At 49.9% G+C, this 20,530-nt stretch overlaps 1 protein-coding gene across 2 annotated transcripts; it reads left to right on the top strand.

Annotated features, from left to right (window-relative positions):
* The first annotated feature begins 1,071 nt into the window (after positions 1 to 1,071).
* LAP3 (leucine aminopeptidase 3) lies at positions 1,072 to 19,300 on the top strand. 2 transcript variants are annotated; one of them, XM_037132748.2, is made up of 14 exons: positions 1,072 to 1,252; positions 3,556 to 3,671; positions 4,636 to 4,690; positions 5,137 to 5,242; positions 6,574 to 6,733; positions 7,535 to 7,699; positions 10,276 to 10,434; positions 10,562 to 10,686; positions 11,815 to 11,903; positions 12,765 to 12,867; positions 16,372 to 16,451; positions 18,153 to 18,262; positions 18,738 to 18,932; positions 19,223 to 19,300. In XM_037132748.2, exons 1-13 carry the CDS (start codon positions 1,151 to 1,153, stop codon positions 18,925 to 18,927), a joined length of 1,560 nt encoding a protein of 519 aa, XP_036988643.2. In that variant the 5' UTR covers positions 1,072 to 1,150; the 3' UTR covers positions 18,928 to 18,932; positions 19,223 to 19,300. The 2 variants fall into 2 exon arrangements, with proteins under 2 accessions (XP_036988643.2, XP_053528375.1); XM_053672400.1 differs by having other exon boundaries at positions 18,738 to 19,300.
* The last annotated feature ends 1,230 nt before the right edge of the window (positions 19,301 to 20,530 follow it).

Genomic DNA, 20,530 nt, shown 5'->3' with positions numbered 1-20,530 from the left:
CCTATTTCCTCAAACTCCTCCTTAACCCTATGGAACAGGAAACTGCCACCGCATAGGGCCCACTATAGGGGCTTTCTTTTCTACTCCCTCTCCCCGGTATAAAAATAAAGAATTTTTGTGCCCTCTCCCCCCCCCAAAAAACGAAAGAAATACAGAAAAAACCATGGAACTCTCTGCTGTGTCCAGCCGTTGGAGAATGAAATAGACAGTCTCTCCCTTCTGCGACTGAGACCAAGTGGAAGACTTTGCGTGCTTGGGTTCCGTATCCCCACCACCCCTACGCCCTGAGCTAAAATCAAAGATGGAGCTGTAACTAGGACCAGGTGTAATATCTATCATGGCTTTCGTGTATCCCTCTTTGAGCTTCCACATGTTCTCTAGGTAGGGTTCAACTGTGTAATCTTTCTTTTTCTTTAACCGTGTTACTTTTTCATAACCAAGTATTTCAAAACCCCTTCTAAAAAGAAAAATATATTAAAACATTGAGCACTACTCACAAAGCTATCTTCAAAAACAGTATTTGGGTTAACTACCCTACAATATTACACCCTTGGATCAGATGTAAGTTTGAAAAAATTGGAGAAAAAGGATAGGTACTTTCTTATAAAACTTAATAGAAGCTTCACTCCTACATTACTCCTCGGCCGTGAACCCACGTGCACCTCCCCGTTTGTCGGTGTTCCTGGAGCTCCGCCTCCGCACCGGCCCTCGTTTACATCACACCCAGACCCCGCCCCTCTCTAGTATGCCCGTGCAGGTCCCGACTCCTGGCTCCCTCACGCAAGTGCCTGCGCACCACGGGATGCCCCTCAGTCATGGCCACAACCTCGCTTCCGTGCCAGCACCACACAGTCTTCCGGAACCTAACCGCTCGCCCCGCCCCCTAGGCCCTCGCCCCGCCCCCAAGGCCTACGTTCCGCCTCCAAGGCACCAGCACGCTCGCTCAAGCCTGCACCTCCCGAAGAGCCCCGCCCATAGACTCCCTCCCCTCACGCCTCTGGCGGCTGCCCCTGTAACGTTCCACGGCACCTGCCCCGCCCCCTAGGCGCGTGCTGCCGTCCCGGAAAGCCTGGTCCGGTGACGCGCGCCCATCCTTCCCCCAAGTGCCACGTGCTCCCTGAAGGGCGGTGCTGGGGGCCGAGCCGACAAGATGTTCTGGCTGCCTCTTCCGGCAGCGGGACTATTTGCCATCCGACGTCTTGGAGTGAAACGTTTCTGGAGTCGAGGTTTCGTCGCCGCGGACATGACGAAGGTGAGACACCGTGGCTGGGTCTGAGACCGCCCCGGCAGCCTTGCACGCGGGCGACCGGGACTGTGGGGAGGGTCAAGGCCCTGGTGACCCGCGCTTTGCCCCAGGTTGAAGAAAAATGGGCTCAAAAGCAAAGTTCCTTCCCTTTGCAGAGCTCATCCTGGCCATCAGCCGTGGGTTCGGGCTGCTGAGTACCGCGAGCTCTCTGCAGCCTTATCTTTGCCGAGGGTGCGCCCTCCTTCCTCTTCTTGCTTGGAAGAGTCCTAGGATCCGAACTCTGGGCGAGAGAGAATAGCCGTAGCTGCCATTTCCTGAGCTGCGCCCTGTGCCATGCCCTTATTCATTATTTTGTTTAGTCCTCGCAGTAACCCTGGAAAGAACGGTGCCAGTATCCTTCCCACCTTAGCTAGGAGGGAGCCCACGTTTGCTGAGGCGGAATGTCATCTCCGGTCCCAAAGTCGGTCACGAGTACTCCACACCTCTGGTCCTTCCTCCCTGGAGTGGAAGGCCAGGAGAACAATACCGCTCTAGGGAAAAGGGCGTTGCAAAGAGACCTCTTTCTTCGTGAAATTAAAAGGAGAGTGTCTCCCAGAAGAAAAGCCTTCTTCACCTAATTGAACTCCAAAAAAATGATGAAGATCGCTATTGGGATGGGAAGGGTCTGGAAAGGAGAATGGGTGGTGGAAGGTGCACAAGATTGGGGCTCAGGCCGGAGAAACAGGGAGAAATGACGGTTCCCGGAGAGGAATGTTCTAGACTAGGCTTCAGCTCGGGTCACTGGGTCACCGGTCGTGTCCCAGCACTTTCCCGTGCTGTGCGACACCCCACCCAGGTAACATGCAGGTCCTCTCTTCTCAGTTCCAGGCTTGGTTTCTTGGAATCCAGGCAATGAGTAACCTTAGGAAAGTTAGAGCCTGGAAAGGTTACCAACCCCAAGAAAGCCCATTTTCTTTGACAGAAAGGACAGAAAAGACACAATCTGGTCCAAGTACCAGTATGATTTTGTGGAAAGGACAGAGGGCTGTGAGGAAGGAAGGCCGCAGGGTTCCCCTGCAGGTTAGTGGCACCCAGGCTAGTACATGCCGTGTCAGGTTTCAGTGTCCTTATCTGTCAGGTGAGAAGACCACAGTTCTTTCCATCCCACAGAGTCGCCAGAAGGCAGAAAACATTTTTAAAGTCACAAATTGCCCGGCAAAAGCAAATAGTGATTTCTAGGTTTACTTCTTTATTTCAGTTATTCAAGGCCCGAGGGGGTCAGTCACTAGGTGTTGGGCAGAATGCTCTGCTTCTGCCCCTCTTGGAGAGGCTGCATCCTTTTTCTCTTTCAGCCTGTGAACTGCCCTGAGTTCGTTCCAGTGTTGGCAAGCGCAGCCATTGGCACCACTGGGGTAGCATCCCAGAATTCCTGAGATGTGCATTCGAAGGTCGCGGGGCAGGAAGAACTTCCTTCTACTGTCCTAGGTTCTGTGGCTGGACCTAAGAATTAAACAGACAAAAGATTAACAGGAGAAAAATATACAAACTTTATCTGATATTTCAGTGGATTGTGGGAGTCTTCAAAAGGAAGATAAAGACCCAAAAGCCTTTAGGTCCCAAAATTTACAAACCTTTTTAAACAGAGAACAGAAAATGGTGGGGAGGTGACCAGAAAAACAGGCTTGAGCCAGGGGGGCAGTAAATCAGGACACAGTGAGTAGGAAGTATGGGGGAGGGGAAATGATGGAAGATAAGGGGTATTTTAGTAGGTCTGTTTGTGCAGGTCCATTTGGGTGTCAGCTCCCATACTCTGATAATAAGAATGTTCTTTTTCCTAGTACCAGGACAGCGTCTTTCTCGTGGGAAATTTTATGAGCTGCTTTTCAGTAGAATGCGGGAAGTTAGAGATCCCTTCCCACGTCTGCCAAATCTTATCTCAAGTTCTGGCAGCTCAAAGTAATCAGTATGACATATTGGGCCTATTCTTGAGTGGCATATTCTGAACCCCTTTGACCTGGTTACAAGTGAGATTGTTTTCTTACACAACACACCTCTCTTGCTTGAAAGTGTTAAGTTGTGAGAACCCTTTCATGGCAAGGGACCGTGAAGACCCAGGACAGGTAGGGATTACCATCTTGCCTTGGCAGGAATTTGAAACATTAGGCAGAATGTAAGTGTAGCTGAGCGCCCAACACCTGCTTTTTTGGCTTTGTTCTTCTGTTTTTCTTGGCATGTCCCCTGATAGGGACATGGTTCAGGTAGAATTATTTGCTCCTTCTGGAATTTGAGGACCCAGATTATTATTATTATTATTTTTTGCTCATTTTCAGGGCCTTGTTTTAGGAATCTATACCAGAGAAAAAGAAGATGACATGCCACAGTTTACAAGTGCAGGAGAGAATTTTGATAAATTGGTGTCTGGAAAGCTGAGAGAAATTTTGAACATGTAAGTATTCATCTGTGGGTTTCGGTTTCTAAGTGCCTTGAAAACAAAACAATACTTTTTTCTATGCTTTATTGTTAGTAGACATAAATTCTCAGAAGCACTCTAGACCCCGCTTAGTGAAAGTGAAAGTTCATGTCTCTGGAATGCACTTTGGTACTTTGGGTTTCTTACTGGTGGGTCTGCAGTTCTGGGAATAAGGCCACCTTTGGCAGAAATAGAAGTGTCACCATAAGCCTCTGCAGCTACATCTTATTTGGATTATAGATAATGTCTTGGACCCAATACATGTAGTCTGGTAGTGATAGTGATTGTCCATCACTATTAGGTAGTGGGTAACAATTTGCATTCCCTTTTAATTAGCAGTCATTCTCCAGTGGACCACCTTCTCATCTGCCTTAATCAATTTGTTAACTCAAAAGCTAACCCGCTAGAGTGTGGAACAACCTGGGCTTCCTGACTGGTAACTGAGCAGCACCAGGACATCCAGTCTTTGGCTACAGTCCTGCCTTGCCACCTGGTTTGATTGGAAATTGCCCGGTATCCCATTTGCCCATAAGCCCCGTAGATGTCCTCTACACCAAACTCTCGGCAGTCGGGAGCCCTCAGCCTGCTGTCTGACAGCTTCTATTCAGAAGAATTAAGGTCCGGGTCAGCCTTCATCAATGCTCAGCTCCCCTCTGCGGCCACACAGTGTCCCTCCAGGCATCGCTCTCCGTGTTGGTTTTCCAGTACGTTTGCATTAAATCTAATCTGGAAGCATGCTAAGTAGTTTTTGAGCTAGAATTAGAAGCATGGCATCTGAGAAATCTGGCCTGAAAAAAATTTTGTATTTTGATAAAAAATGTAAGTGCAGAAAATTCACAGAAGCAGCAGAGTATTTTAATAATGGTGAAGGTATGTACATATCACTTCTCAAAGGCATAGAGCAAACTAACAATTTAAACAACTATTTCCTCATTTTCAGATCTGGACCACCCCTGAAGGCAGGCAAAACCCGAACCTTTTACGGTCTGCATGAGGTATGAGATGAAGATAAGATTTGGCAAACCCTTAGTGAGCACCTACTATGTGCCGAGGACTGTGAGTGCAGGAAAACTTGGATCGTGTTGAGTGTAGTTCTATCCTAGTACGAAGCCATACGTATTGTTTAAGATCGTAAAGAGGTGAGCTGCTGTCAGAAGGGACTGCCTCTCTTGTATTGCTTAAACTGGAGGCTTTGTTCAGTTGCTGGAGCTGGAGCACTTTTAAGTAGCAAATTATTTGCAGGGTTCTCCACACTCTTTACCTTTTAAACACACACATTGTAAAATTCTAGCAAAACACAGGGCTCAAAAAATCCAACAACCAGCTTTGATGCTGATTTGGCCGCGTGCTGAGGCCAAGGCAGTTGATCTCGGATACTGGTCTCGGCTAGAAATGGACACGTTCAAGCTATGAAGTGGCTCATGTCGTGTTTCTGGAACAGGACTTCCCCAGTGTGGTGGTGGTTGGCCTCGGCAAAAAGGGGGCTGGAGTGGATGACCAGGAAAACTGGCACGAAGGCAAAGAAAACATCAGAGTGGCCGTTGCAGGTTAGTTGACTTTTTTTTACGCTCACGCGAGGACATGCTTACTGGTTTTAGAGAGGAGAAGGGAGGGCGGGGAGAGAACATCTCTGTGGGAGAGAAACATCGCTGGGTTATCTCCAGTGCACACCCCGACCGACCAGGGGTGGAACCCACAACCTAGGTATGTGCCCCCACCAGGAATTGAACCCGCGACCTTTTGGTTTATGAGACGACGCTCCAATTAAACTGAGCCACACCTGCCAGGGAGGGTGAGTTTACTTTTGAGGTTAAACATCGATGGAGATTCCTGAGGATCTACTCTTCAAGATTACTCTGTTCCCCTCGCGGTGGTCCTCTGACCATCCGCACCGACCACATTCACAGAGCAGTAACTCACCCGAATACTCAGTTTCCGCCACCCAGTGAGCTTGGCCTTATATCAGACATAGGTGGTTAGCTTACGGAATTTTGTTTTTACGTTTCTTTAGCTTGTGTTTGGAGGCTTCACGGCCATTTATTCACTCTCGCAGTGTTGACCTCAGAGGCCCTATTTTACTAGAAGGCTCTGTGTGTGGATTTTTTTCCCTTTTGTAATGCCTACCTTTTCAGCCAATGCAGTCATCATGTTTCAGAGAAATAGTCATCACAAATCAGAGAAAACAGTTGCAAAGAGTGGGGTGCTTGTTTGTCTCTAGTTACCAGAGGTCCCCGTTTGTCCTGCGGCCGGTGTAAGAGGTGAGGTGGACACCGCGAAGTCCCTGCAGGGCTCAGTGCAGGACGAGGCCTCCACCATGGAGACCGGGTGGCGATGCGGAGGCGTGGGAGCCAGGCTGAGAGGCCCTCGGCCCCGTGTGTATCATACACGCGTGTTAAATGTCCTTTCAATGTTCACGGTGAGGGACTATGTCAGAGCTTTTATTTGGGAGTTTTCGCTGATCTTAATAAAATGCTGGGTTAATACTGGACTTTGCTCAATTTGTTGGATGTAATTTGATTCCACTCACTTTGTCATTTTTACTTTGGTAAGTACCTGGAGATCCGGCCAACTTCATCAGGAAATTCTAGTGTTTCAGAAGTAATACTCATTAGTAACCATGGCCACTCTGTGAGGAGCCAGATCAGTCTTTTTATCTGTCAGTCTAGTCTGTCCTCCTGTGCCCTGTGAGGTGTGTACACCCTCATTTTACCTAAGAGGAAATGGGAGCTCAGGTAGGCTCAGAAAGGTCAAGTGGCAGAGCTTGGATCCAAACCCCGGTCCTGCTGCTTCCCGGCACACCACATCATGCCTCGGCCTTTTGCTATTCGGGTTGTCTCTGAATGGCTCCGGTTTTTCTGGTTCCTCTGTCCTTCTGAAGCGGGGTGCAGGCAGGTTCAAGACCTGGAGATCTCTTGCGTGGAGGTGGATCCCTGTGGAGATGCCCAGGCGGCTGCGGAAGGGGCAGTGCTCGGGCTCTACGAGTACGACAGCCTGAAGCAGAAGAAGAAGGTGGTCGTGTCGGCGAAGCTGTATGGAAGGTGAGGGAACGAAGCCCAGCCGAGGGCCGCCTTCCCCATTCCGGGCACCGCCGCAAGGCCTGTCTGTGACCGCCCCCATCAGCTGCACCGTTTGAAGAGTGTGGCACCTGTCCCCACGTTCAGCTCCTGACTCTCGTCATGTGCACGTCCCCCGTGGCTCCCTGGGCCCCTTCACGCTTTCTGGTCACTAGGCGGCCACACCCAGCTGGCTCCCTGGAGAAGGGAGGAACAAGATGCTGCGTCCCAGCGGGTTCCACCCAGACAGTTCCCTCTGCACCAGACCCTGACTCTCGTCCCACCATCTCCGTGCCACCCACGTCCATTCCTGCCGTGCACAGGAAGAGCCAGGCTCGAGACTCATGTCCGTCATTTTTCCTGTTTGGGTGGATTCTTGCCCTCTGGTCGGTGTTCAGAGCCCTGTCCCAGGCCGAAGGTGGAAAGGCCTTCGGTTCCCCATCGCACTGCGCAGGGCCCCCTGCAGTTAGCGCCTGGGGCTGTGTCACTCCCGACGCAGACGAGGGCAAAGTGGGCCTTTCTTGGGGAAGCCGCCGCCATCAGTTGTGTGGGAGGTTTAGGGCCACCCACACCCATCGGCTCAACCCCTTTTCTGTACAGATGAGGATGGTGAGGTGACAGGCTCGCCCGGGTCCCCCAGCTCACATAGTGGGCGCGCCATGCTCCAGTCTGGGCCAGACCCCAGACAGGGAAACCAGGTCCCGTGTGTCCATCATCTTGGTCACTGCAGCGTGGTTGGAGTCCGGGGAGGTTGTCTGACTGTGACCCTGCGCTTCCTTCTGCCAGCGGGGACCAGGAGGCCTGGCAGAGAGGGGTCCTCTTTGCTTCCGGGCAGAACTTGGCACGCCAGCTGATGGAGACTCCTGCCAACGAGATGACGCCAACCAAATTTGCCGAAGTTATTGAGAAGAATCTCAAAAGTGCTAGCAGTAAGACAGAAGTCCACATCAGGTAACTCGGGATTACATCTCAGACTCAGGCCAGCACAGCCAGGAGGAGCTGGGGGGGCCCTAAAATCTAGATCCCTCGACTGCTCCACTGCTCGGAGGAGTGACTTGTAACTTGAGACCAGAGGGGTGAGGTGACTCACCAGTGGCCACACACAAGGGAGAGGAGGGTTGTTTGAGGTTTTTCTGTTAGGGCTTTCCTTAGCTTTGAGAGGCTGCCATGACGTCAGACCACATACTCTGTGTGTGTGTGTGTGTGTGTGTGTGTGCGTGCGCGCGCGCGCGCGCACGTGCAATAATTGCTTTACTGAGATGTTATTCACGTACCACGTAGTCTCCCCAGGTAAACTGCCGTCCAGTGGTTTTGCATCCGGAGTTGTGCTCCTGTCAGCACAATCAATGTTAGGACATTTTCATTGCCCCAGGAAGAAATCTTGTACCCACTGACAGTCACTGCTCCTTTCCTTCCCTGCCCCAGCCATCAGTCAGTTCCTGGACATGTGGGTTATTTCTGCCTTTTGGATGCTGTGAATAGCGCGGCTGCGAGTGTTAGTTACACGTTTTTATGTGGACAGATGTGGGTATCGCTTGGGCATGTGTGTGCCTAGGGGGTGAGTTGTTGGATCAAATGGTAACTCTGTTCAACTTTGAGGAACTGCCATTTTTTTTTGTTTCAGTGACTTTTTTATCTTTTCTCTTTTGGACACAAGCAAAGAACACAGAGTACCTCACTAGGCCTTGGAGGTTCTCTGAGCTAGACAGGTACCAGTGCTGACATTCTCAGGCTGTCCTGGGGGCTCATCAGCCCCACAAGGCTGCCCCTCTAGGCTCCATTAAATTGAGGGGTCTTTGCATAAGGAATTCTTCACTGTCAAGGTTGTTTGTCAAGAGAACTTGAGAATTCTTCAGTATTTAATTGTGTGTGGAGTTTTTCAGGGAAACCCCTCTGGTCCAGAGACTGGAAGACAGAAAGTGAGACGTGTAGCAAACACAGGACTTAGAGCTCGGTAAAAGTTCTGTGTGGTTAGCATGCATTTACTGTACGGCACTGTTTAGTCTCCAGTCCAGTGTCTTGTCCCTTTGAGGAGACAGCAGGGCTGGTTTGTGTCAGCAGATGGTGGCTGTGCGGTTACACACCAGTGGCGGCACCTCCTGTGCACACGGGGATTTGGTGCCCAGAGGTGGATGGCAGGGATCCTTGTCCTCAAAGCAGTGAAGACTGGGTGGGGAGGAATGGGCAAGGAAAGGGGCCTGCGGGGCCCCAGGAGCAGAGAGGTGAAGGAAACCAGGAGAGCCAGAAAGGTTTACAAAGGTCGCGCCCACGCAGACACGGGAGGTTCGCATGGACGTTAGCAGAGAGCCGGGAGGGTGGTTCAGGTGGGGAGCACGTGCAGAGACCCTTTGGGAATGAATCTCCAGGCTTGTGACGGAGCAGAGGGAGGTCAGCCAGAACGTGGGAGGGGCCGGTGGGCGCAGCGTAACCCATTCAACTGAGTAGCCCATTAAACCGAGGCAGCGGCGCCAGACCTGCTCGCGTGTGGGTGTGTACAGATCAAAGCAACACACAGTGCTGCCAGAGGGCGGGGCTTGCCTGTAACACTGAGGGCTGAGTTTGTGATTATATGTACCCACATGATACAGCCCTGTTTCTTTTGAAGTGATTTTTTTTTATTGTCACACTGTCCATTTTTATATTCATCTCCCTCTGAAGCTCGGTGGCCATCTCCCCCTAATGCAATTTTAGTTTAATAGTTTCAACAAATGAATAGGCAAGTCAGGAGAAGCAGGCCTTGGACCTGGTCATTGCTGGGCTCTCTGGAGTGTCGGGTTTCTCTTGGCCCAGTTACAGTGGTCAGAACGCAGTACTAAGCCCTTACGTACCCCAGCACAGAAGGAGTGACGATATGGCCTCTGTTGTCTGGTTGGCACACGGCTGTTCCCCCTGCATTGCCCCTGTTGACCCTGTGTTTATTAAGTTAATAAATGTCTCAAACTGGGATTGAGGCCGTGAGAAATGGTGCGACAATACTGAAAAGACTGGATTCCAGCAATTCTAAAAAAAAGCAAGGAATCAGGATGTTTTTGTTCACTTAGGAATTGTGGCTTTGTTGGTTTTTTGTTTGTCCATTGTTTTTGTCTTTTTTTTGAAATACCAGAAAGTAAAGCAGTAGACACCTCCACTGTCTCTATAGATCCTTTGTGACCTCAGAGTCTTATCTTTACACTAAAGCTTCAAAAAATATGTGAGCAGGTTAGGGGAAGAAAATCAAGTATCAATTATTTGTTGACTATGCGTTATTACTTGACATCTTGCTATGTTCCGGGTGTGAATTCTCTTAGGAATTCCGTAGACAGTCTTTGGACGGCAGCATGGGCCACCTAGTTTGATAGCCGGAAAAACAGGAACAAGCAGCTGGCCCAAAACTGAGAGCAGATAGGATGTGTTCACTGAAACACTGATGCACGTATGCTTTAAGAGCTTGTATGTAACACTCTTTTATACATGGATGAGCTTTTTCTAGATTACTTTGACATAGAGATGAGAAAATGTATCTACTTTTTTCCTTTTCTGCCGTGCAGACCCAAGTCTTGGATTGAGGAACAGGAGATGGGGTCGTTCCTCAGTGTGGCCAAAGGGTCCGATGAGCCCCCAGTCTTCCTGGAGATCCACTACAGAGGCAGCCCCAATGCAAGTGACGCGCCCCTGGTGTTTGTCGGGAAGGGAATCACCTTTGACAGGTGGGTCTTCACTGCACCTGTGCTTCATAGTTCGGCGGATGCTCTGTGCGTGTTTGTACTATTGGGTGTGTGGGTGCCCGGGGCCTCTTCTCTGTGTGCTCATTGCACCTCGTCCTTTTCTCCATAGTGGTGGCATCTCCATCAAGCCATCTGCGAACATGGACCTCATGCGGGCTGACATGGGAGGAGCCGCCACCATCTGCTCGGCCATCGTGTCTGCTGCCAAGCTCGGTCTGCCCCTTAACATCGTCGGTGAGTGGGTGGGGGCGTCGTGGAGAACTGGGCCCCGGGCGAATGTGCGCGTGAGATGGCGCGTGGTGTCCTCTGATCTGAACACATCACAACATGGTCTTCAAACAGCTCTTTATCAAGTGGAAGCTGCTTAGCTGGGGTAGTGCTTTTTCTTGTCTGAACTGAATGAGTTCAGTGCATTTCACAATCATGGGAGGTGACTAGGAGTGATTTGTTTTACTTCTGCAAAAAGTGGCTGGTAGCCAGGGCGTGTGAGGTTGACTCGGGTTTCCTCCAGTGGAAGGTGCCCCATCATTGCGGCGGGAGGCTATTGCCCATCACATAGTGGTTTGCAGGCCGGGCTGTGGCTGATTAAATGCCATTACGCACAGAAAATACTAGGAGAGCTGAACAAGCCCTCTGTGCGTGGCAGCTCTTTGTGTGATACGGGGTGCAGACACAGTGTTGGGTGCTTGCCCTGTTTCAGAGAAGGGATGGGGGGGGCGACGTCCATGAAATGACATGCCCAGCGCGTCACATCCATAGCACAGGACGTTGGCACGGGGATCCAGTCTGCCTGGCGTCCCCCCACCCCACTGAATATCAGTCCTTTTTTCCCCCTACATTATAAGTAGCACACATCATGACGTGTCGCCCCTGAATACTTCAGCATGTGTCTCTTAAGAACAAGGACACAGTAACCTAATTCGCACTTCCCAGTTGTCTAAAAAAATGTTCATTTTGTGTGTGTGTGTGTACACACACCTATTTATTTCTCTTTTTAAAATCTAGGAGCCGGTGAAGGAACACACGTTGCATGTGGCTTCCACGTCTCTTTGGTTTTCTTTAATCCAGAACCTATTATCCCTTTCCTCACTGGCGGTTTTGAAGGGTCCAGGCTTGCCCGTGATGTTCCAGAATTTGGTTTATTTGGTGTTTCTTCATGATAGTTCAGATTAGGTGATGTGTACTTCTGTTCCTGATGAATATAATGTCAGCTGGGTCACGGGTGATGCTAAATTCGATCGCTTGGCTAAGGTGACGTCTGTGTGGCACACTTCCGGTGGCCCACCAGTGGCGTGCCTGCTGTGGGTGGCGTAGTTGGGCCCACACATTTCCATATTCCTTCCTTCATTTTTTTTCCAATAGGGTTGGCCCCTCTTTGTGAAAATATGCCCAGCGGTAAAGCCAACAAGCCTGGGGATGTCGTCAGAGCCAAGAATGGGAAGACCATACAGGTTTGTGAATGGAAGAGGCAGCCCCCTCCCCCCCCATTCTGGAGTTCCGAAACGGACCCTGGCAGCCTCACAGACACACCTGGATGGGTGTAGAGCGCAGGCTCGTGAAGGGAGGGCGGAGTCTTTACTCCAAGTGGGTTTTCATGCCAAGTCAAAAGTATTTCTTTATGGGAATTTTAGGAATTGTTTCCCACTGTATTGCTCCCCCTACACTGTGTAGGCCACACACACACACTACCATCGATTTGCAGCGAGCCCTGCAGAGCATGGCAAGGCAGGGGGAGTGCAGGCGGCCTCCGAACGCACCTGTGCTGTGATGGGCTCTTCCCACGCAGGTGTCGGGAGGAAACACTGTCCTGGGTCATGGGCGCTGTGCTGCTGGGACGAGGCAGCAGGTCCTCTGCTCGGGCACGTGTGTGCACGGCTGCCCGTGAGGACCGGGCCTGTCTGTGATAAAAGGAGACATCCTCCAAATAAAGTAGCTGAAGCGGCAGGGTTCTTGTGTTTGGAGGGCTAGGCTGCCACCTTCTCCTTTGATTTCCTTAAGCTCTTCAGCTTACTTGTTTTCCAAAATCTTGAAGTTTTTCCCATTCTGTTAGAAACTTGGTGAAATGGACCAGACATTCTCTGATGATTTCAGCTTCCAAAGTCATCAGCTCTGGTACAGGGACTATTAAATTTTATTTGCTTTTCAGATTAATTGCACTCCATTCTAACTGGAATATCTCACATTTTCAATGCTCAGTGACAAGCGGCCCACCGTCTTCTCACTTCTGAATTGACCATCGGTGTGCCTTATTTTGCTGTTCGTGACCTGGGCCAGCTGACCTTCTCATCCCTCCCTGACTCCCCCCTTCGCAGGTCGATAACACGGATGCAGAGGGCAGACTCATCCTGGCCGACGCACTCTTCTACGCGCACACCTTTAACCCCAAGCTCATCATTGATGCTGCCACCCTAACAGGTCAGACGGCACAGGTTTCCTGCCTGTGCGGGAAGACAGTCTCCCGTGCCGGTGTGAGTGTGCACACCGCCCTCAGGGTGGGGCCGAGCAGGAGTCTGACCCGCTCCCTGTGCGTGGACTCGTGCCACCGGTGGGAACTGCTTCGAGTGTTTGGTTTGTTGTTTTAACACATACCAGGCTGTAGCTTCAAAACAAGAAATAACAAGGGGTCAGATCGGCCCTTCCAGAGTGGCATGTGAAAATGATACTAGGAGGTGTTTGTTACGATGACCTTCAGATACAGCTATGAAAAGATGAGTGATAAACCCCAAAACCAATATTTATTTTTAAAATTACGCTATATCTGATACCCACTGAGTGCTCTGAACTTTTTGTACTTGGGCAGGATTCTCACTTGAGAGGGTCAGGCCAGAGTCACGTGTCGTGGGAAGCACATTGGCGTCAGGCCAACCCGGGGGTGGCGCGCAGCCCTGCCACTTTCTACTCTGTGAGCCTGGGGCAGCCTGCATGACCCCTGGAGCCTCTCTGCCAGGGGCAGGTCTGCTGGCAGAGTTGTGAAGCCCGGAGGACGTTGTGGCAGGCCCCCTTAACCCCACATGTGCGTGTGGTGGGCCCAGGGGCGGGGGGAGAGGGCGGACCACCACCGGCTCTGCAGTGTGGGGGGTTAACTTCCTAAGGGGCTGAGGGCAGGGCAGGCGCTGCCTCCCTGCAGACCCCCTGTGCAGTTCTCCGTCTAGGGATTCCTTCTGTCTGTGCCTCGGGTAGGATTAACATTCTGGTCTTTTTTCAGCCTTTGTTCTTAATCCTTCCCCTGGTCTTTGGCAGAGCTGTGTGCCGGGCCGCAGTCCACGATGTATTTGTGGAACCCTTTTTTAAGCTTGCACTGTATTACGGTGTTTCTGTGGGCCCGAGTTTCCCTGTGCAGTTCAGCAGGCCCTTCAGGCTGAACGATGCAGGTGCAGGCGCAGGCTTTTGGGGCGGTGACGAGGTGAGTGGTGGTAGCACGCCTTTCTGTAAGTGAGCAGTAACAGCCCCACCCTTTGCTTCCAGCGTCAGGATTTGAGAAGATACACGCTGGCTCCAGGTTGCCAAGGGCAACCTGATGGCGAGCCTTCGGCTCTCCCTGCCATTGCATTGGCCGGAGGCTGTAGATAGTTCACTTCGGCGCCCCGTCTGAGTTTGGGGTCAAAAGGGAGAATAAGCAAATTTCCAATCCTGAGTTCAATGAAGAAGGAAGTACCTAGTCTTTAGAGAGAGACAACCTGATTTTAAAACTTGCTGTCCTCTTAATAGCAGGTAACTTCGGACAGGCCTCAGTTTTCTCACCTGTGGAAGGGGTGTAATAGCGCCCCCTTTGTAGGAGGTGTTCTGAAGGATGCGCTGAAGTCGTTTTCAGAGCTGTGATCCCAGTTGGACCATATTAAATACCTGTCTGTCATTTTCTATTCCTTTAAGAAAACGTATCACATTCTTGTTTGAGTTTAGTGCTCATCTTTTCTCTTAGACATTTACTGAAACAAGTCTTTTGGGGTAGATAGGACTGTTTTGAGGACAAATGAGTAAGTATGGGAAAATACCATAGACTTCAAAAGTAAAGTATTAATGAGTATGTACATACAAGTTGGTGTGTACCCCCTGCCCACAGACATGTGGGTGGACTACAGACAGAATGACCGTCACCTGTCACAATCTCTGGCATATGGTGGCTGCCAGATGCATGTCCGTCCACATGGCCAGCACGTGTTTAACTCAGTTAGTGGCCAGGGTGACCAAGCTGGGTCAGAACAGATGTGAGGCGCCCCGTGGACAGGGGCTATCAGCAGCCCCTCCCACTGTCAGGTCTGAAGCTGCCCGGTGATGAGCACAAGAAGCCGAAGTAAAAGGAGTGTGGGCGCCTGTGCAGCAGGGGCTTGGCAGGCTGGGGGGTCAGGTGCCCCGTCTGGGAAGCACTGGGATCTGAAGGAGGAGGCATCACGGGTGGAGGAGGAGGGAAGCAGGAGCACCCCAGCGGCCAAGGGACCAGACGGTTGGGGGCCCAGAGGGGCAGCGGAGAGTGGGATAGAGAAGGGCACCATGAGGCTGATGTGTGCCGGTAGGCACCTGACCCTGGCTGGCCGTGGCATGTTGTGGGGTTCCGTCCTGAACCAGTGCAGCAGGAAGCTGCTGCAGTGTTAGGCATGTGCACCGTGAAAGGGACCCTGGCTGGCAGTGTGCAGGTGGACGGGAAGGGCCAGAGGGGACACTGGCAGGCCAGTGACTGGTGAATGGTGTGTAGCTGGTGACTCTTAAAGTGTGTGTGTTGGTGAATGTTATAGTATCTGCACTTGGCTTCAAATTCACCTGTTGGGTGTGGGATTTATATGATTGATATTGTTGCTGCTGGCTAATAGGTACCTGTGTGTTCGTTATGTTATTCTCTTTGCTGTGTGCATATTTGAAATTTTCCACAATAAGTTTTTAAGAAAAGACTATTACCATAATCGAGTGATAGGGGATGGTAGCAGTGGTGGTGGGCGGATGTGTGTGTAGGTTTCAGAGATCACTGGGAGGTGAAAAGTAGTAAAACCCAAAGGAACAAGTGGCCCAAACAGACCCGAGTTGCCCCAGAGTCACACAGAATCACAGGTTTTGGCACATGGCCACCATGCCAAAATAGTGATTTGTTGTAAATTGATGGTTTGCAATTTTTCACTATGAACTAATTATTAATGCCGTTTATTTGTGATTTCTTGAAAAAAAAAATACACAATCCAATATCCTAAAGGCACAGAGTCGGCTGACACCGAGGGCCGCTCCCTCCCCTGGGGACGGGTCGGGTTGATCACCGTGGTGCTGCGTGTGGCCAGTGGGTTAGCCAGAGCAACCACGTGAGTGGTGGGTCTAACCCTTATCCCCGAAGTCAGCCAGTGAGACACAGCTTCGCTGGGGAAGGAAACAAACGTGAAGCAGATAAACAGGGTAAAATAATAATAGGCTTTTTAAAAAAAAGTCATCATACTCTTCTAACAGTTCCTCACTGAGACTGATTTAAAATATTGAAACATTTGAGATGCCTAAATACCTAATAGTAAGTAAATTATGATATTTCTACCCAAAGGATTTCAAATCATCAAAGCTACTTTGAAACATTTGTTTTGAAAGAGGGAAAATGTTTAAAGCATAAAAGTAAGAACACATACTTGGACATACACAGTATGGTCTTAATTTTTTTATTTTTTAAGTTTAGAAAAAATCTGGACGGAAATATTTGAAAATATGTGCTGGTTCTACCTAGGATGAGATTATTGGTGATGTTTAATATTATTTTTTGTATTTTCCCTAATAATTGAAGGTGGGTGAATTCCAGCTTGAGAAATGAGAAAGATACACACAGTAAGAATTTGCTAACAAGTTTTCCTGTTTTTGAAGATGAGGGAAATATTTAAATCGAGCTTCGGTGTGATGGCAGAGAGGCCCCCATGCGTGGGGTGACGGGGCGCTGACCTGAAGCGTTGTGTCCCGCAGGTGCCATGGACGTAGCTCTGGGGTCCGGTGCCACCGGGGTCTTTACCAACTCGTCCTGGCTGTGGAACAGACTGTCCGAGGTAGGAATGATGCACGGAGACCCAAGGGGTGGAGGCGACTGTCCCAGCCTTAGAATGATCTGTTTCTTGAATCCCCCACGGTAAAGTGATTTTTATGTGGAGATTTGCCTTTGAATTGAAAATGCAATATACTTAATTCAGTGTGCTTTGGGTTTTCTACAACTGTCTCAAAATTACGGGTATGATTCCACCTTCTTCCTCTCCTCCAGTGACCTCATGATGTAACAATGACTCTCAAATACCATGGCCATACTGTTGAGTCGCTGAGGTTGAAAAGGTCAAGAGCACAGCTTTCTAAAGGAAGGAGTGGCCTTTAAAGAATGCCACTGGTCCCTTCCCAGAGGGGGATAACAGCAGTCTCCTGCCCCCACGCCCCGCCCCAGCAGCCCCACGCTTCCCCTCACCCCCTCACGGCTGTCAGCCTCCCCATACCACTAGCCTTGCCAAGACCATCTAGAGGCAGCGTGTACCTCAGTGACCTTTTGGTGACTCCCCAATCTTGGCTTCTGGGAAAATCTCTGGCTCCCGTCCTTGCTGACTTGTTTCAGCCTCCTTTGCCAGCTTTTTCCTTTGTCTGCCCCTCTGGTGGGTGTTCAGCCCTGGGCCATGTGCTTGTCCTGCTGTTCCCAGGCCCCACCGGGAAGCTCACTTCCTCGCACGGCCCCAGACCCTGTGCATCCACGTGACCCTGAGACAGCTCCACGTGGCACCTCATTCTTTCCACAAGCAATTAGCAGGAGCCTGCTGTGTGCCAGTGGGGAACAAACGCAGATGTCCCAGAACAGTTCCTGATGTTGGTTTCAGGTGCTAAACTTCTTGTCACCCTAAATGGCTTGCTCTTCCTCTTCCTCTTCTCGCCACTTGTGAAGCCTTCCTCTCCCTGCCCCCGCGATCCCAGCTCAGCGTCTCCTCTCAGGCCGGGCCACAGACCTCTCCTGTAGTGTCGCGTGTACCCGTCTCTCTCTCACAGCACCCACGACATTGTCGGTTTTTTAAAAAATGCAGGCTTCTTTGAAAAAAGCCAAGTGATATGCAGAAGCATTACTTAAAAAACTGCCCACTGCTTACCACAATTGTCTGTTTTCCTGGAGGCGGCCACCTTCAACTCTTGGCCGATTCACCTGATAGCCACTCAGCTTGTACGGCTGCTTTCTGACTTTTCCCTTCCCAGCCTCATCTCGGACCACAGTGTATTGAAACACTGGTCCCTCTGATGGTGCAGAGAGTGAATTCCCTCTTCTCTGATGGTGGTGCTCAGTGAGAGTTCAGTCAACGTGGAAGGAACAAGTCCGTGTAAACGATTACACGGATGAGTGAGGTCACCTCGCACTGGACCCTGGGCCTCAGTGGTCCAGTCCCTGGGCACGTTTCCCCAGCGTGACAGGTGTCACAGCTTGCACGTGCTACAGGATGCCAGCTTCATAATTCAAACTGAAACCCTTAATAGTAATTCGATGTTCTGAGCAAGTGCTGTACAAATTTGTGGGATTGTTGTACTACACACTTGGTTTCTTTCATCATTCTTAAGTGTTTTAATTAGTAATAAAATAATTCTGGAGTCTGCCGTGTAGCTAAATGTTGTAGAGTAAAAGGCCAGAACAGCCCTCTTCTACTCGCGCCGAACACTCCACGTCAGTGCTGCGAGTTTGCCCCAAACCCCCTTCCTCCTCCTTCCAACCGTTGTGCCTGATTCCTCCGTAGGCCAGTGTTGACACAGGGGACCGCGTCTGGAGGATGCCTCTCTTTGAACATTACACGAGACAGGTGGTAGACTGCCAGCTTGCTGATGTTAACAACATCGGGAAATACAGGTACGTAACCTGAGCTACGAAGTGCATTTTCGTAGTCATTGTTGGTTGCCAGAATGACCAATGTCAATTTTAGCCCCGTTTGCAGAAGGCTGAACTATCCAATTTTCTTTTGATGTGGTGCTTATAGACATTAATTTCTAATGTCTGTAATTTTTAAGTATTTCTTAAATGGTTCTCAAAATTTTACATGTTTTCAAGTCCAAAGATCATTGTAGACAAACGGTAAGTGGACGAGATGGATAATACAGAAACTCATTACCTCGGGAAAAGGGGAATTTGGAATTTATCCTTTACTACTTAAAGCTGTGGCTGAAGATAAATACCTGGATGTGATTTCTGGGTTAACTTCTTAAGAGGTGTCTAAGCTTGACTTTTGCTCTGTGGTCATAGAGTCTACTTAGCAAGAGTGGAGGATCTTAACAAAACGTTCCACGTGTATTCACGTGAGGTAAGACAGTGACTCCTGTCTTCTCAGGTCCGCGGGTGCGTGCACAGCCGCAGCGTTCCTGAGAGAGTTCGTGACCCATCCGAAGTGGGCGCATTTAGACATAGCGGGCGTGATGACCAACAAAGACGAGGTTTCGTGTCTGCGCAAAGGCATGAGCGGGAGGCCCACAAGGACTCTGATCGAGTTCTTGGTTCGGCTCAGTCAAGACAGTGCGTAGTTCAGGTACTCGAAAGTTTCTTCACCTTGTCTTAAATAGGTGGTTGAGCTTCAAAATATTCTGCAAGGGATGCAAATCTTTTAAGGGAAACAAAGGATGGTATTTAAAATATAGAACAAAGTGAAACTTGTATGCCTTCATTTGTGTCTTCATTTTTACGTGATTTTAAAATACAAAGCTAGTGTATCGCTTGGCAAAGATTTTTAAGATATCCTGTATATGGATTGCCTTTTTTAAAACTACCTAATCACTTTTCAGAGTATGTTTTTAATTGAGTAGAAAAATTGTATTTCAGATTTGTGATCCCAGGAACCATGAACACATTGAAAGTTGTTGAGCAGTTGTCAGAAACAATAAATCCAGCTTTTTGTGCTCCCGGTGTGGCTCTGGTATTCCTTGTATCGTATAGCTCTATAAACCCAGACACTGCCGTGACCCGACTCATCGCTTTCCGCCTTGTTGTGTAAACTGCGTAAGTTGAGGCGCCGTGACGCAGATATTATCTCAATGTTAATGGTCACCCAGCGACGAGCTTATCAGTTTGTGATGTGGGCACTGCCACCTCCATATGGCAGATGAGGAGGAGGCACGAGAAGGTATTAACACGCCCGCGATGTCCCAGACTCGTAAGTGGGAGAGCAGAGACTGAAGCGCAGGCAGCCTTGCCTCCGCACTGGCGTTCGTGCCACACTGTAACCCCTCCGTTCAGTCCAGCGACCTGCGGGAATGTGGACTTTCTCTGAAGTTGCGAAACGAGACCACGAAGGGACTGCCAATAGGTAAACTATTCGCTTACCACCTGGCACTCCAACCAGTCAACAGAATTCCATTTGTGCAGCTCTCTGAGACAGCTTTTCCGCTGTTTTATTTTTACATGGAGTGAATCAAATTACATATGATTAGGATGGATGCCTGTTTTTTTTTTAAGACTGAAAAGTTTGACAGGAAAAGCTCTTTATGGAGTCATTTTTAGTACTTTTTAGAACTTGACATCTAAGGAGATACTGTTTGTCTTTATAAACGGGTTTACAGGGGGGGAATGGAAATGGCTATGTGTGTTCATGTGATTAGGACTAAATCCAGGCAGGAATAGTGAGTTCAGTAAACATGTTCTTCCAGGTCTCCGTGTCCAGAAAAGGTGGAATCGGAAGGTGGAACTACCAGCTTATGAAAGGAAACAAGCGTCAGTGAGATTCGTCCTGGGTAACTCGGAAGGCCAGGCAGGGATGTGACGGAAGGCTTTCTGTCAAAGGCCTTTTATGAAGAAAAGGACAGTAGAACCGCTGTGTGTTTAGTGTGAGGTACAAAAGGCCCGGCAGAGCCCTCGATTCGAGTGCTTGTCTAATCTGGCCGATGCCCACGCATCCGGCTGCCAGGTGTCCCCAGACCCGTGGCTGATCTCAGAGCCCCGATCTGAGTGAGGCAGGTGGTCCCATCTGAATCTGCTTCAGTGAGGATAGGCATGGCTGTGGACAGCAGCAAATCCAAGAAAGCAGTGTTTTAGAACAGTTAAGAGGTAGCTGAAGTGGGGAATCCAAAACGCAAGCAGCCCCCCAGGCCCGGCATCCCCACCATGGCCTCGGGCTCCCTCAGTCCCAGGTGG

Source organism: Artibeus jamaicensis, unplaced genomic scaffold, assembly GCF_021234435.1.
Source record: "Artibeus jamaicensis isolate MK-2021 breed Jamaican fruit bat unplaced genomic scaffold, CSHL_Jam_final contig_76, whole genome shotgun sequence".
Classification (NCBI taxonomy): Eukaryota; Metazoa; Chordata; class Mammalia; order Chiroptera; family Phyllostomidae; genus Artibeus; species Artibeus jamaicensis.
This window is presented reverse-complemented; position numbering and strand designations above follow the sequence as displayed.